We start from the raw sequence: 13,160 nt of genomic DNA on the forward strand, positions 1-13,160 counted from the left end.
GGTCCTTCTAGTTGTGGGCTGTGGGACGCTGCCTCAACGTGGCCTGACGAGCGGTGCCGTGTCCGCGCCCAGGATCCGAACCCTGGGCCGCCGCAGCAGAGCGCGTGAACTTAACCACTCGGCCACGGAGCCGGCCCCTGCCTGTAAACTCTTAATAGAGGATCTGGTATACAGTGAATGTCAGCTCGGTAAATGTCAGTAATTGTTTTTATTTTTAAGACCTTCTCAGTTCCTCTTGCCTCCATTTTTTGTTACTCCCAAATTCACTCACTTCCCATTTCTCTCTCTCTCTGTCTCACCCCATTCCAAGACACTCAAGGCCACATTTGGCTCATTCACCTATAATATGTTCAACAGCATTAGCATCAAACAAGATCTTAAAATATCTTCTGAATTAACAATTATATCATCTTCAAAGTAGTTTAAATGTAACATATTTTTTATTATACTCTAAGTAATTCTTTGAAATCAATAACCCATAATATAGTTCTTCATAATATTTTTATTTATAATATATTGTTTTTCTAGTTTCTCTCAGTAAGGATGTTTGACTTTTCTTTTAATGTAGTATATAAAAGATGGGGTGTAGAAGAGGATCTTGGGCCCTAAGTTAATTTAATAGATCACAGGGTAGGAGGAGACACTAAGATTCCATGGGAAAATAAAAAACTAAACCTTTTATGAGGGCAATTTGATAATATCTATCAATTCCTAAGATGTTTAAAATATTTTAACTAACTGCCAATTACACATCTGGGCATCCATCCAACAAATTCACATGCATACACAAAGACTGTGTGAAAGTATGTTCATAGTGATAGTGTATATAATGGTAAAGACTGGAAACAACTTAAATGTCCATCAGTAGAGGACTGTTTATTAAATTATATATAATTGTAAAATAGAATACTACACTCCTTTAAAAGGGTGCGGTAAATCTATATAAACATGGAAAGATATCCAAGATATAGGGATAAGAGGGGAAGGAATCAAGAAGCAGAATAATATGTATAACATAATTCTATGCTTGTGTGCATGTGTGTTTCTTAAAGGCCAGCTACGATATATTAATGTTTGCATGTGCAAGGAAAATTTCTGGAAATATTAATCATCCCTGGGAGTAGGATGATAGGGATGAGAAGAGTGACTTTTATTTTGTCATTCTGAATACTGGGGGGAAAAAAGTTTTACTCATTTAGCATGTGTTACTTTTATTATTTTTAAAAAACTAGTTTAAAAAATAAAATGTTTGAAGAGAGAGAGTGGGGATTAAATGGTTAAATGTTTTGTAAGGTGTGTTGGATGTGAAAAGTGATCTATAAATGCCTATTATTTTTACCAAACAATAGAGTGTGGGGCTTTTGTAACCTGAAGAAAGCAGCATTTCAGCATCTCTTCCTACTGGAGCATATGGTGGTTAAGACCATGGGGGATAAACGCCTTAGAGGTTGCCTCTCATGGAGTTGATATGAGATCTTTTCAGTATTCCCCATTGCTGTTATGTGGAAAGTTCCATGGAAAGGACTGTAAGGGCTCAGTGACATTGTTCAATCCAGTGTTTAAAACTGTTGTCAGATATTCTTGTCAATAAAACTATTAGCCACATGGCGATTGCAAAACATGATTGCTTTTAAGAGCCTTTGTTTACAGTTTGATGTGTTGTATTGTATGAAGAGTGCCCTTGACTAAGTGTAGTGAGATACCTCTTGGTGCTGTCTGGGCAACAAGTTTGAAAATTAAGGGTATTATCTTGAGAGTTTTATCCGAGCGTTTTACAGATTAACAGGAGACAGAATGTTGTGCTACTCCAGGTAACAGACTTTTTGTTTTGTAACTCTCTGAAGTGTTGGTTTTCTCCCTTATGATGCTCAGGGAATTAATTTATTGTTTATTTCTCTAGAACAGAGAAACACCCTTAGAGACAACGTAAAAATACAAATAGGTCTTCTGATTGGTATAATCATTTTTTCTTATAACTAGATGTTTTAAAAATAAAGTGATACTATTTTCTACTATTATTTCAAAGCTTAAAAAAATACAAAAATCCAGTGAACACTGCAGATCTCGAATTACTACAGATTCAATATTGAGTTAATGGAATTAACTACGTAGCAGACAATGATAGTAAAGACTTCCTGGATGAAATGTTGGTACATAGGGGAAGTTTGAATGTATTTTTATTTTCATTCATTCATCAACTCTCACCCAAATACAAACAAATAGAACTAGCTTCCTGTTATTGGAAGCTGATTGGGCAATTTACGGATGATGATAATAATGAAAATTTGGTTCTGTCTTGTTCACAAAGCACTATTGTCTATGTATCTTAATAAAACTGTGAGGTAAACATTACCATCTCCACTTTAAGATTAAAGAAACTAGGGCTGGGACAGATTAAGTTTTGCCCATGGACAAAGTAACTAGAATGTAGAACTTCTAATATTAGACTCGTTGCCATTCTAACGTTGCCCACTATCGCTATTTTTCAGATTTGTGGAAAAGAGCATAGAGGACTATTTCTAGTCAACATCCTCATTTTCTCAGTGAATAAACTAAAATGCACAGTGGACTTTATCTTAAGGTTACCAGACAGACTTCAGAGTCCCCCTGCCCCCTCAACACACTTGTGCGCACATACACACAGTAGGCTTTCTTAAAGATCTGAAGAAAAGCACATACGTCTTTTCCCTATTAAGAGGTTTTTTTTTAAGATTTTATTTTTCCTTTTTCCCCCCAAAGGTCCCCAGTACATAGTTGTGTACTTTTAGTTGTGGGTCCTTCTAGTTGTGGCATGTGGGATGCCGCCTCAGCATGGCCTGATGAGCCGTGCCATGTCCGCACCCAGGATCCGAACCGGCTAAACCCTGGGCCACTGAAGCGGAGCACGTGAACTTAACCACTCTGTCATGGGGCTGGCCCCTATTAAGAGTTTTTATGTTAGAGAAACAGTCAAAAGATACATGGAGGAGTTAGAAAAGCAAAAAAATTTAAAAATAAAGAAATTTATTACAGTCATGCACTCTGATCTAAGAGTCTTCATTGGAGACTCCAACTCTGATTTTATTCCTGAAGGGCAAGCTCCTCAGCCTTTCTCTTAGCTCTCTTAAGCTTACAGAGCCATTGAGTCCAAAGAGTAGTTTTTGTGCCAGGTACTCTTTTAAGTACTTTATATGTATTAATTTAATTAATCTTCACAAGAACTTCATAAATTAGGTACTAATAATGAGCCTCATGTTAAGTAACTCTCAAATTCACAGCTAACAACAGTGGCACTAGGATTCAGACCTAGCCTATTCATTCCAAGGCTAAGATTTTTAACTCCTGGGATCTACTGCTTTGAACTAGATGACTGTTTATCTTAAGTGGATTAAATGCATTTTTCAGGATCTCCAGATTGGATGAAATTCCTTTCCTAGGATTCCTGACTCTCACAAAAACAGACCTTGGGACATTTCCTTAGGATTTTATTATCCCATTTTACAGATGAAGTTAAGTGACTTGGCCAGAATCTTAGTCTATTAAGTGGTGGTGTTAGAACTAGAACTTAGGTCTTCTGCTTTTGGCACTATAAACTAGCACTGTCACTTTTTAGCTCATTAGCCACCATCAATTCAAGTGATCCACCCATGTCGAAATTTTGTTACAGCAGCAAAAGCATGTCCACATCCTTCACTCACATTTCAGTGCACCTTTGTGACTATCCGGGCATAGAGTTAGGTGAGCACATTAAGTTTCTGGTTTTACAGTATTCATACCTTATGGAGGGACACATGGAGACACAGTAATGGGAAGTACCTTATGGATATGGAATCAAGAGACAGCTATTACTTTAAAAAAAATTTTAATGCTTTTAACATATAATTCTATAAAAAATTAATTAGGTCATAGCTAATGCTGTCAAGAGCCAAATTAACATTTTAGAATATTCATATTTCAGAGCTTTGAAGTGGTCAGCAAATGACATGACAAAAGTCATTTCAAATCTTCTAACTCAAGCAAGAGTAATTGTAAAGAAATGCAGCAATTTTTCTTTAAGAACTTTGCACAAATTTTTTTTGAGAGAAAGCCCCTTCTGACTTCATGTGTAGTAGGAAACCAGCTTAGTTTATTTCATGCTGCTCAATCTAATTTGGAATCATTTTTTAATTCCTAGATGCTTGGGTACAGAGAGCTTGCTCCCCAGAGGCTTGTTTCCTGACATTGGAGAGTAAAGGATTAAATTGAGCTGAAACTAAATTGATTGACATTTTGACACACTGCAATTGTGAAAAGAAAAGGAATTTGTTCAACTTTTTAAAACAGACAGTAGCAGAAAGAACTATTTCCTTAAAGGTAACCAAGTTTGCAAAGATGATTTAGTTTTGTTGCTTAAAAAACCAAGAGGCGTGTTCTAGCACTTTCCCAATTTCCTATATTATAGTTGATAGTGAGAATTTAACTTTGAAAAGCTTTTGAAGAGGCCCTGATGGCGCTGTTAAAATAGTCCCTTCACTGAACAGGCACTGACAGAGGTCTTTTGAGGGCAAACAAAGGACTAGGCACTTCTGGGGTATCACTATAGGAACCTATTTAGAAAAGACCAGTATACATATTTATGAAATCTTTATCTCTAGCATTTTTAAATGCTAGCGATATTCTGTGAATTGAGTAAGATACATTTCCTGCTGACTTCTTTTTCAGACAGATACAGATGATTACCATGCCATCATCTTTCCTAAACGGCATCATTTAGTGTTGACTTCAATAAAATCCCATCTCTGCTGTGTCATGAAAGGAAGTGGACTCACCTTAACAGTGCGATTCTAAATAGCCTGCTGCCTTTTTTTGATCACTGCTGAAGGCTGTAATAAATTACAGCCTGGAAGAAATTTCAAACTGGCAAGTTTGCCAGATATTTAAAGCAATTTATTTTGGGGTGTATCAGCATGTTTTTTCTTATACTGCCATTTGGGTGCCTGCTGACACAGCCTGAATAAATCTTTCAAACATTTTCCTTCCTAGAGATGGATGAAGATGATGATGCACTGGACTCCCAGATCCAGACCTTTCATTAACTTTTCACTTGCCAACTGGTTCCTTCCTATTACCAGATTGGTAAGAAACTTAGATGCCTATTTCCAGCATGAATTTTCAATATTTCAAGTCCCTCAGTACGTTGGCAACAACTTTAAGTTTATTGAAGAATCAACTAGCAAAAGAATGATTCTCGTTTTAAGCATAGAATTTATAGTTTAGATTGATTATTATTTAATTACGAAAATTTTGAAAATTGCCAAACTAATCAATAGGTAAAGAGACCTGAAAATTTATATAAAAGACATTTCTTCTCAATTCTCGCATATGTTGAGTCTTAAAGTGACTTCTTCCTAATTTTGGTCTTTTCTCTCATAATTCGATAGTAAAATAGTTTTTAAAAATTATTAATGTCTGGCTCTGGAATTCCTAACGCAGCTTTATTGAAACATATTTTAGTGAGGTATTTTGAAAAGCTAAAAATATGGATGCCTGAAAATATTTGTTCTGATGAGACTGGAAGGGCAAGAGATAAGGGAGCTAACTTTTATTGAGTGCCTGCACTGGGCCAGCCCCTTGTGTAAGCCACTACATAGCATGCAGGAGAGAGAGAAAAGAGATTCTCATTTTACAAAGAGCTGGTTCCTGGTCAGGTGAAAGGCACTGCTCAGTAAGTTGTTAGGAACATGCTTAAGGCATCAGGGAATAGGATTTGGTGGAAAAAGCCCTAGATGGAGAGTCATAAAACTGGGTTCCTATCTAAGTGACATCACTTAGAAACGAGGTCATCTGGTTAGACCCTAAATGTTTCCACATCCGTAAAGTGAGGACATAATCTTTGGCCTGTCTTCCTCTTTAGATCACTTGGCACAATAGTTCTCAACCATGGCTGCACATTGGAGTCATTCGAGGAGCCTTGAAAAATACTAGACGCTGGTCTAGGTCCCACCTTCAGGAGGTTTGGATTTGACTGGCCTAAAGTGTGACCGGGGCCGTGGGAGTTTTAAAATCTCCACAGGAGATTCATCTGTGCAGCTAAGGCTGTGTATCCTTGGTCTGGCGGATGGGTAGGAAAGCCCTTTATAAATAAGGGTTAGCAGATGTTATCAACAATGTAGATAGGGGTTTTTTTCCCATCATAACTTAAATTGTTTGCTTTAAAAAAAATCCAGCTAATCTCTGAATTTCCCCAGCCCTTAGCACATAGGAAGCCGTTGATAAATATTTGTTGCATTTGTGAATGTTTGGCCTTTTAAAGTTTTAAGATCATTTGAAAAATGGGGTTTGTTTGAGGTTCAATGTATAGAGCGCGTTAAGAGGCAGGACTTTGCTGTTGAAACATTCCCAAGCAATGCGAGGCTTTCTTACTCATACTCTGCTCGCTTCGCTCCTTCACCCAAGCCGCGACGTCTCAGGGCCGACCCCTGCGCCCCGGGCAGGGACGCCTGCAGCGGGATCCGGTGGGTGCCGCGAGCTCCGGGGCGGGGCGCCGGCAGGGCCGACCCTCCCCTCCGCCCGACCCTTCCCGCCCGCCCCGCGCGGCGCCCCGCCCCGGACGCGGGTTGGGGCGGGCTGCTGGCGGCGGCCGGCCGCCGGGACTGCACAGCCGAGCCCCAGGGCTGCGGCGGCTGCCTCCGCGCGACCCGGCGGGCCCCGTTTGGCCGCCGGGAGCCGGCGCTACCCGCACCTCTGCCCTGCGGAGCCCAACGCGAGCGCCTCTTGCCCTCACCGGCAGGGGCCAGGATGCGGAGCTGTGAGCCTTGAGCCGACCCTATGACCCTGAGCACGTTGGCCCGCGAGAGGAAGGCGCCCCCCTCCTGCACCTGCAGCCTGTGTAGCCCCGACATGATCCCCTACTTCTCCGCCAACGCGGTCATCTCACAGAACGCCATCAACCAGCTGTGAGTGCGCCCGCGCCCTCCCGCCCTTGGCGAACGCTCGGAAAGTTTGCTTTCAGCAGACGCTTTTCTCAGCATCCTGGGGAGCCAGCAAGCGAGGGCGAAATCGCACCCCGCGTGCTTAGAGGTCTCGGAGTGTCCGGGGAGATGTGGGGTGGAGGCGTGGGGTAATTCTCGGAAGGAGAAAGTGTCCCCGGGGGCTGGGCGGACAGAAGAATCCCTTGCGAGAATATCTGGTAAACTCAGAGGGAATCTGAAAGTGGGGTCCTCCCAGGGAGGTTGTCTGCGATGACCGAGTGACAGCTGAGCCGTATGGCACTCGGCAGACTGGGGGTGAGGGGCGGTTCTGTAGCCTCTGAACCCCGGCCGGAAACGCTGAGACTCACTTGCGGGTCCTGCTGGTGATCAAGCTCGTGTTGACTTTGTTTTTTTTGTTTCAAGTAAGTTTGCGTGTGACCATAGGTTTCTGTTACAAGCCGTTCACACAAAGAAAGGCAGTCCGTTTTTCGCTCCCGCTGGTCATAGTCTGGAATTATTTCAGAATAACTGGATTTCAGTAGTCTGGCTGTTTTGTTTTTTGTCTCCCCCTCTAGTAGTACGTGCTCACAACCTAAGCCTGCATGCACACCTTCATTCACTAAAGTGCAAGATTCAAGCACATCTTTAAATTGTCACTGTTTTTGAAGTCTCTAGAGTTGTCCTTCCCTTCCATTGTGGTTTAGCTGTTTCTGAGAACTGTGTGCTGAAGCTTGTGGTTAATCTCACCTCACAGTTACAAAGCGCAAGTAAAGGAACTCCATCTATTCAAGTTGCTTCCTTAAACCGGTGGAATGGTTTAGGGTTACTTTAGAGAGCAGCAGTTTGGTCTTCGGAGTGTAGTGTGTTAGCACTCCGGAGTGGCTTCAGGAGAGTCGCCTGCTGAGGTTTTCCCAGACTTCTGTTCTTGAGCAACTGTCTCCCTCCCAGGTCATCCCTGAAGAAGTCTTTCATTTAATGTGCAACAACAGAAACTTTCCATTATCTCTCATTAAAGATCTCAAGAGGAGCATGTAAAGTGATCTATAGATAATCTTACATCTAATTTATTCTTTCAGTTAATGGTTTGCTCTCCTATCAAATCAAATCAAACTCACTTGAGTTTCATCTTTTTTCTCCCTTTGTGTTGATTCATGGTGGAGCTCCTCAAAAAAACGGCCCCCCCAAAAAGCGGTTTTACTGCCCATTACTGTAAATTCTACAGAATTAAATCAACTGCTTACTTGCTTTTTCCCTTTAAAAAATAAAGGACAAATGGAGTGAAAGAGAAGGAAAAAGTGAATAATCTGAAGCTGGATAACCAATCTCAAAATAATAGTGTTAACACTACTTTAAGAAAAAAAAAGGCAGTGGAAGCAATCCACATGTCCATCAATGGATGAATGGGTTAACATAACGTTGTATATAGTACAACTGAATATTATTCAGCCTTAAGAAGGAAGGAAATTCTGACAAATGCTACAACATAGATGAATTTTGAAGACATTATCGTAAGTGAAATAAGCAAGTGACACAGGACAAATACTGTATGGTTCCACTTGCATGAGGCTCCTGGAGTAGTCTGGTTGCCTGGGGTCAGGGGAGGGGAATGGGAAGTTTGTGTTTAATGGGTACAGTTTCATTTGAGGAGGAAGAAGAGTTCTGGGGATGGATGAGGTGATGGTTGCACAACAGTGTGAATGTATTTGATGCCACTGAACTGTATACTTAAAAATGGTTAAAATGACAGATGTTATGTATATTTAACTACAATTAAAAAAAGATAAAATTTAAAAGGCAGGGCTTCTAAGCTTTTTTGGGGGAAAGTAGTTTTGAATCTTGCTTCCTGGTGTCATCAAATAAGTCCAAATTTCTTTTCCTACTAATTAGTGTCTTTGGGTAAGTCATTTTGACTTCAATTTCTTAAAATGTAGAATGAGGATACAATGGTTCCTACGCCAGAGGATCATAAGAGATCATATGTGCGGTAAACTCTTTGCACGCGCGATAAATCCCTGTGCAAAAAATTGGTTAATTGAAAGAAAACAATAACTAATAGCTGCCATTTATTGGCTGCTTGTCACTGTGCTGAGTTCAAAGTATATTATCTCATTTAATCATCACAGCAACCCTGTGAACTAATTTGTTCTATTTACAAATAATGAAGCTAAAGCTTAGAGAAGTTAAGTAATTGCTCAAGGCCATATAGCTCGTAAATGACAAAACTGTCCTTGGAATCCAGATCTGTTTCCTAGGCTGGTGCTTTTAACCACTATACTAATGATATTCTTTCTCAGTAGTTACAAGGTCACTTTTGAGACTTAGAGTATTAGGAATTATCTTTAACTGCTGACCTCTTCAACTTAGTGAAAAACGTAATTGCTGTACTAAGAATTTTGCTGCTGAGGTAGATGGTCTGTTAAAGAATTTGTAGAATACTTCTCTTTCATTTTTGTCTCTCTTTTGCCACTTTTTTTTTTGAAGAAGAAGATTAGCCCTGAGCTAACTACTGCCAATCCTCTTCTTTTTGCTGAGGAAGACTGGCCCTGAGCTAACATCCGTGCCCATCTTCCTCTACTTTATATGTGGGATGTCTACCACAGCATGGCTTGCCAAGCGGTGTCCACACCCAGGATCCGAACCAGCGAACCCTGGGCCTCTTGAAGTGGAATGTGCACATTTAACCGCTGCACCTCCAGGCTGACCCCCGAAGTTCTTAATTTGAGGTTTATGGTCACCTAGAGTTCATGGATTGGCTTCAGAAGGTCCATGAACTCATTGAGATCATATAAAAATTTTGGGTAGATAAATAAACTTTTTAAATAAGATTTTCAAAGTAATGTGATGTCATAAAAAGTTAAGAATCTCTTTCCTAAAGGGAAGTATTGTTTCTAAGGCCTGATACGGTAAAATTCAACTGGTGTGAGCATTTCCCTGTGGCGCCAGATATGTAAATAGCAATGACTAGTGGGAGCAATTAAAAGATTAAGATTTAGGGTCCTAAGTGAAGACTGACTCAAAAGAATTTAAGTGTATGTTTGGAGGCGGGGCACCTTAACACATGAGTACTCTTAGCTCAGTGATTCTCTTGTCGGTGCTAAGGATCCGCTCATAAGAGTTTTTTTCCTTTTCTCATATGCTGCCTCATTTACTGTGGGTTTAGAAACCAAGTAACAAATCCTGTGAGAATTGTGTCAGAGTAAAGAGGCCACAGCAAGATGCTAGGGCCTCTCCTATGGAGAAAGTTCATGACCTTTGGACACTTATTTTGGTGATTTCACATGCTCTTTCTAATTTCTTGACTTTTAGCTGTCATGTATAGGTGAAATTAGAGAACAGCTGGAGTATTACCAGATTTTATTGGGAATTATATCATCATTATTAGATTGAAGTCCCCCTCTTGCTGTTGTTATAAAACTCACCAAATATAGTGTTATTTTTTATGTATCAATGAAGAATGTTAAGAAGTGCTTGAATTCACTCCAGAAACAAAGAATAGTTACTGTTATACGTGTTAATCCTACTGAAAAAAATATGTGAGCAACCCAGAGCATCATCTGATCAAAATTTGGGAATCTTGGATCAGACTGCTGAAATGAGCAGGAAAAGTTCCATATCCTTTAAGAGTCTATACATGCTTTTTAATAAAACAAAAATCTGAACAACTGGAAGATATGGTAGCCTATGTTATTTTTAGAGAGCCAACATTCAATCCCTGAGAAGCCGTCACTAAGCAAGGAGTCGAGGCTTTTCTAGTGTTATTGTTATATGCCAAACAAATAGCTTATCAAGAAATAGATGACTATATTTGTGTCCTAAAAAGTTCAGACAAGGATCAAGAGTTAGTGGATAAAATGCTAACAAAGGCTACCATTAAAACAGTGTTCCCGTTCTGAAAACCCCTGATCTAACGTCTTGGAATTTAGGTGCATGAGACATTGCTTAATTCGTTAATGAGGTTACCTTGAGCTTTTTATCCTTGACCTAAAATCCTTGTATTTAGTTACTTGGTTTCATATATGAGTTTGACTTCCTAGTTTCACATCAGTGCTTTCTGAAACTTAAGCTCAGCAACAAGGAGCTTGTCGAGATGATTATCCAAAATGTACCTTGTCATGAAAATGAAAGGTAGAAACAGTTTTTTTGTGTGTTAATAAGTAATGATAGTAGTGCTCTTTAATTTCCGCTCTGTAGTTATCCAAACGATTTCACGTGTGCTCATCTCTGAACTTCAGCTTGCATCAGAATTACCTAGATGGCTGGTTGAAAACATAAATTGCTGTCCACACCCCCAGAGTTTCTGATTCTGTAGGTCAGGGGTGAGGCTGGAGAATTTGCATTTCTAACAAGCTCTTAGATGATGCTGGTCCGGGGACCACTAAAAGTATTCCTCTGAGGTAGATTGGGCAAGTTGTCATCTGCATTTTGTAGAGTCATAAACTAAAGAACTCAAAATGGTGAAGTGATTTGCACAGGGGTTTACAGGATTTGTTATTGGTAGAACTGAAACTAGAACCAGCATTTCCTGTCTCGAAATCTAGAGCTCTTACAATGTGGCACTCAAAGTCCTGATACATATATCTTGGTATATCTATACACATTTCTTTAGATAAAATTTGTAGCAGTGGAATTTCTGGGTCTAATGATATATATATGTTAAAAATTTGATACATACTGCCAATTGGCTTCTAAAAAGGCTTTGCTAGTTTGCTCTTACCAGCTGTAGGTAAGAGTGTGTCTTTCCCTATATTTTCACCAACCCTGGAAAATTAATAATGACATTAAATAGCAGTTGATTTTTTACTGAGCTCTTACTGTGTGCCAGGATTTGTTTTGAGCACTCTTCATGTTATCTTGTTCTTTTTTTTTTTAAGATTTTATTTTTTCTTTTTTTACCAAAGCCCCCGGTACATAGTTGTGTATTTTTAGCTGTGGGTCCTTCTAGTTGTGGCATGTGGGATGCCGCCTCACCATGGCTTGATGAGTGGTGCCATGTCTGTGCCCAGGATCCAAACCGGTGAAGCTCTGGGCCGCCGAAGCAGAGCGCGCGAACTTAACCACTTGGCAACGGGACTGGCCCCTCTTTCTCTCTTCTTAACAACCTTATGAGTTAGGTATTATCCTCAATTACAGATGAGAGGCACAGAGATGTTAAGTAACTTGTCTAAGATTGTAGAGCTGGGATGCACACACTAACAGTCTGACTCCAGGGCCTCTGCTCTTAAACATTTCTCTGTTTGCAGTTCTCTTATTACTATAGAAATTTAGCATCCTTTTATATTTTTATTGGTCTTTCTCATTTTTCTTCTGTGATTTTCGTGTTTGTACTTCTGACCATTTTTCTATTGGTGTTTGTTTTTTTCTTTTTGCTGTACTCTGTGTATTTTGAATATGTGGCAAAAGTACTTTCTCCCAGCCTATTGCTTGTCTTTTAGCTTTGCATCTTGTATAAAAGTTTTTAGTTTTTATTAGTAGGAAAATATGTCAGTATTTTCTCTTGTGATTTCAGTTTTGTGTCTTGTTTTAAAAACTCCTCCCACCCACCCCCAGGATTATAAAAGTATTCATTTGTGTTTTTTCTAATATACCTATACTTTTAAAATATTTCACTCTTTAAAACTTCTGGAATTTATCTTTGTTTATAGTGTGAGGGAGGCATCTAACTTTACCTTTTTTCCAAATGGATAGTCAATTATTCCATATTAGTCCGTTCTCGTGTCACTGATTTGAAATGCTACATGTATTATGTATTAAATTCTGATACTCGGGGTCTGCTTCTGTACTGTTGTCTTGTTGATGTGTTTTTCTGTCCATATATCAATGCCGCACTGTTTTACTTAATATAGATTTAGTGGACATTTTGGTATCTTGTGTATCAAGGCCTACCTCAGTGTTTTGGTTTTTTTTTTTAATATCTTAGCTATTCTTGCTTATTTTATTTTCCAGATAAGTCTTAGAAACAGGTTGTCAATTTCCACTTTTAAAAACCCTGTTAGAATTTTGGTTGAAATTGTACTGAATTAGTTTTGGAGAGAATTAACAAAATTTACAAAATGAGCCTACCGGTTGAGGAATGTGGTATGTGTGTCTATTTATTCACTGTTTTTAAAATATCCTTCATTTAAATTTTACGCCTTCCTCACATAGTAGTTACACATTTCTTATTAGGTGTATTACGGGTGTCTGACTTGTTCTTGTGAATGAGCTCTTCTTTCTCGTGATGTTTTCTAATTA

At 39.4% G+C, this 13,160-nt stretch overlaps 1 protein-coding gene across 6 annotated transcripts in view; it reads left to right on the forward strand.

Annotated features, from left to right (window-relative positions):
* Nucleotides 1-13,160, forward strand: part of SSH2 (slingshot protein phosphatase 2) — a 240,854-nt gene that overhangs the window by 131,496 nt on the left and 96,198 nt on the right. The window contains exon 1 of one of the 6 annotated variants that reach the window (XM_046675524.1): nucleotides 6,464-6,914. The exons of 3 other annotated variants lie outside the window; for them this stretch is intronic. In XM_046675524.1, coding sequence (XP_046531480.1) covers nucleotides 6,787-6,914 — 128 coding nt within the window. In that variant the 5' untranslated portion in view covers nucleotides 6,464-6,786. Of the gene's footprint in view, nucleotides 1-6,463; nucleotides 6,915-6,935; nucleotides 7,039-13,160 lie in introns of those variants that run through there. 2 more of the 6 variants (XM_046675527.1, XM_046675526.1) reach the window with 2 other exon arrangements.

Source organism: Equus quagga, chromosome 11 (assembly GCF_021613505.1).
Source record: "Equus quagga isolate Etosha38 chromosome 11, UCLA_HA_Equagga_1.0, whole genome shotgun sequence".
Classification (NCBI taxonomy): Eukaryota; Metazoa; Chordata; class Mammalia; order Perissodactyla; family Equidae; genus Equus; species Equus quagga.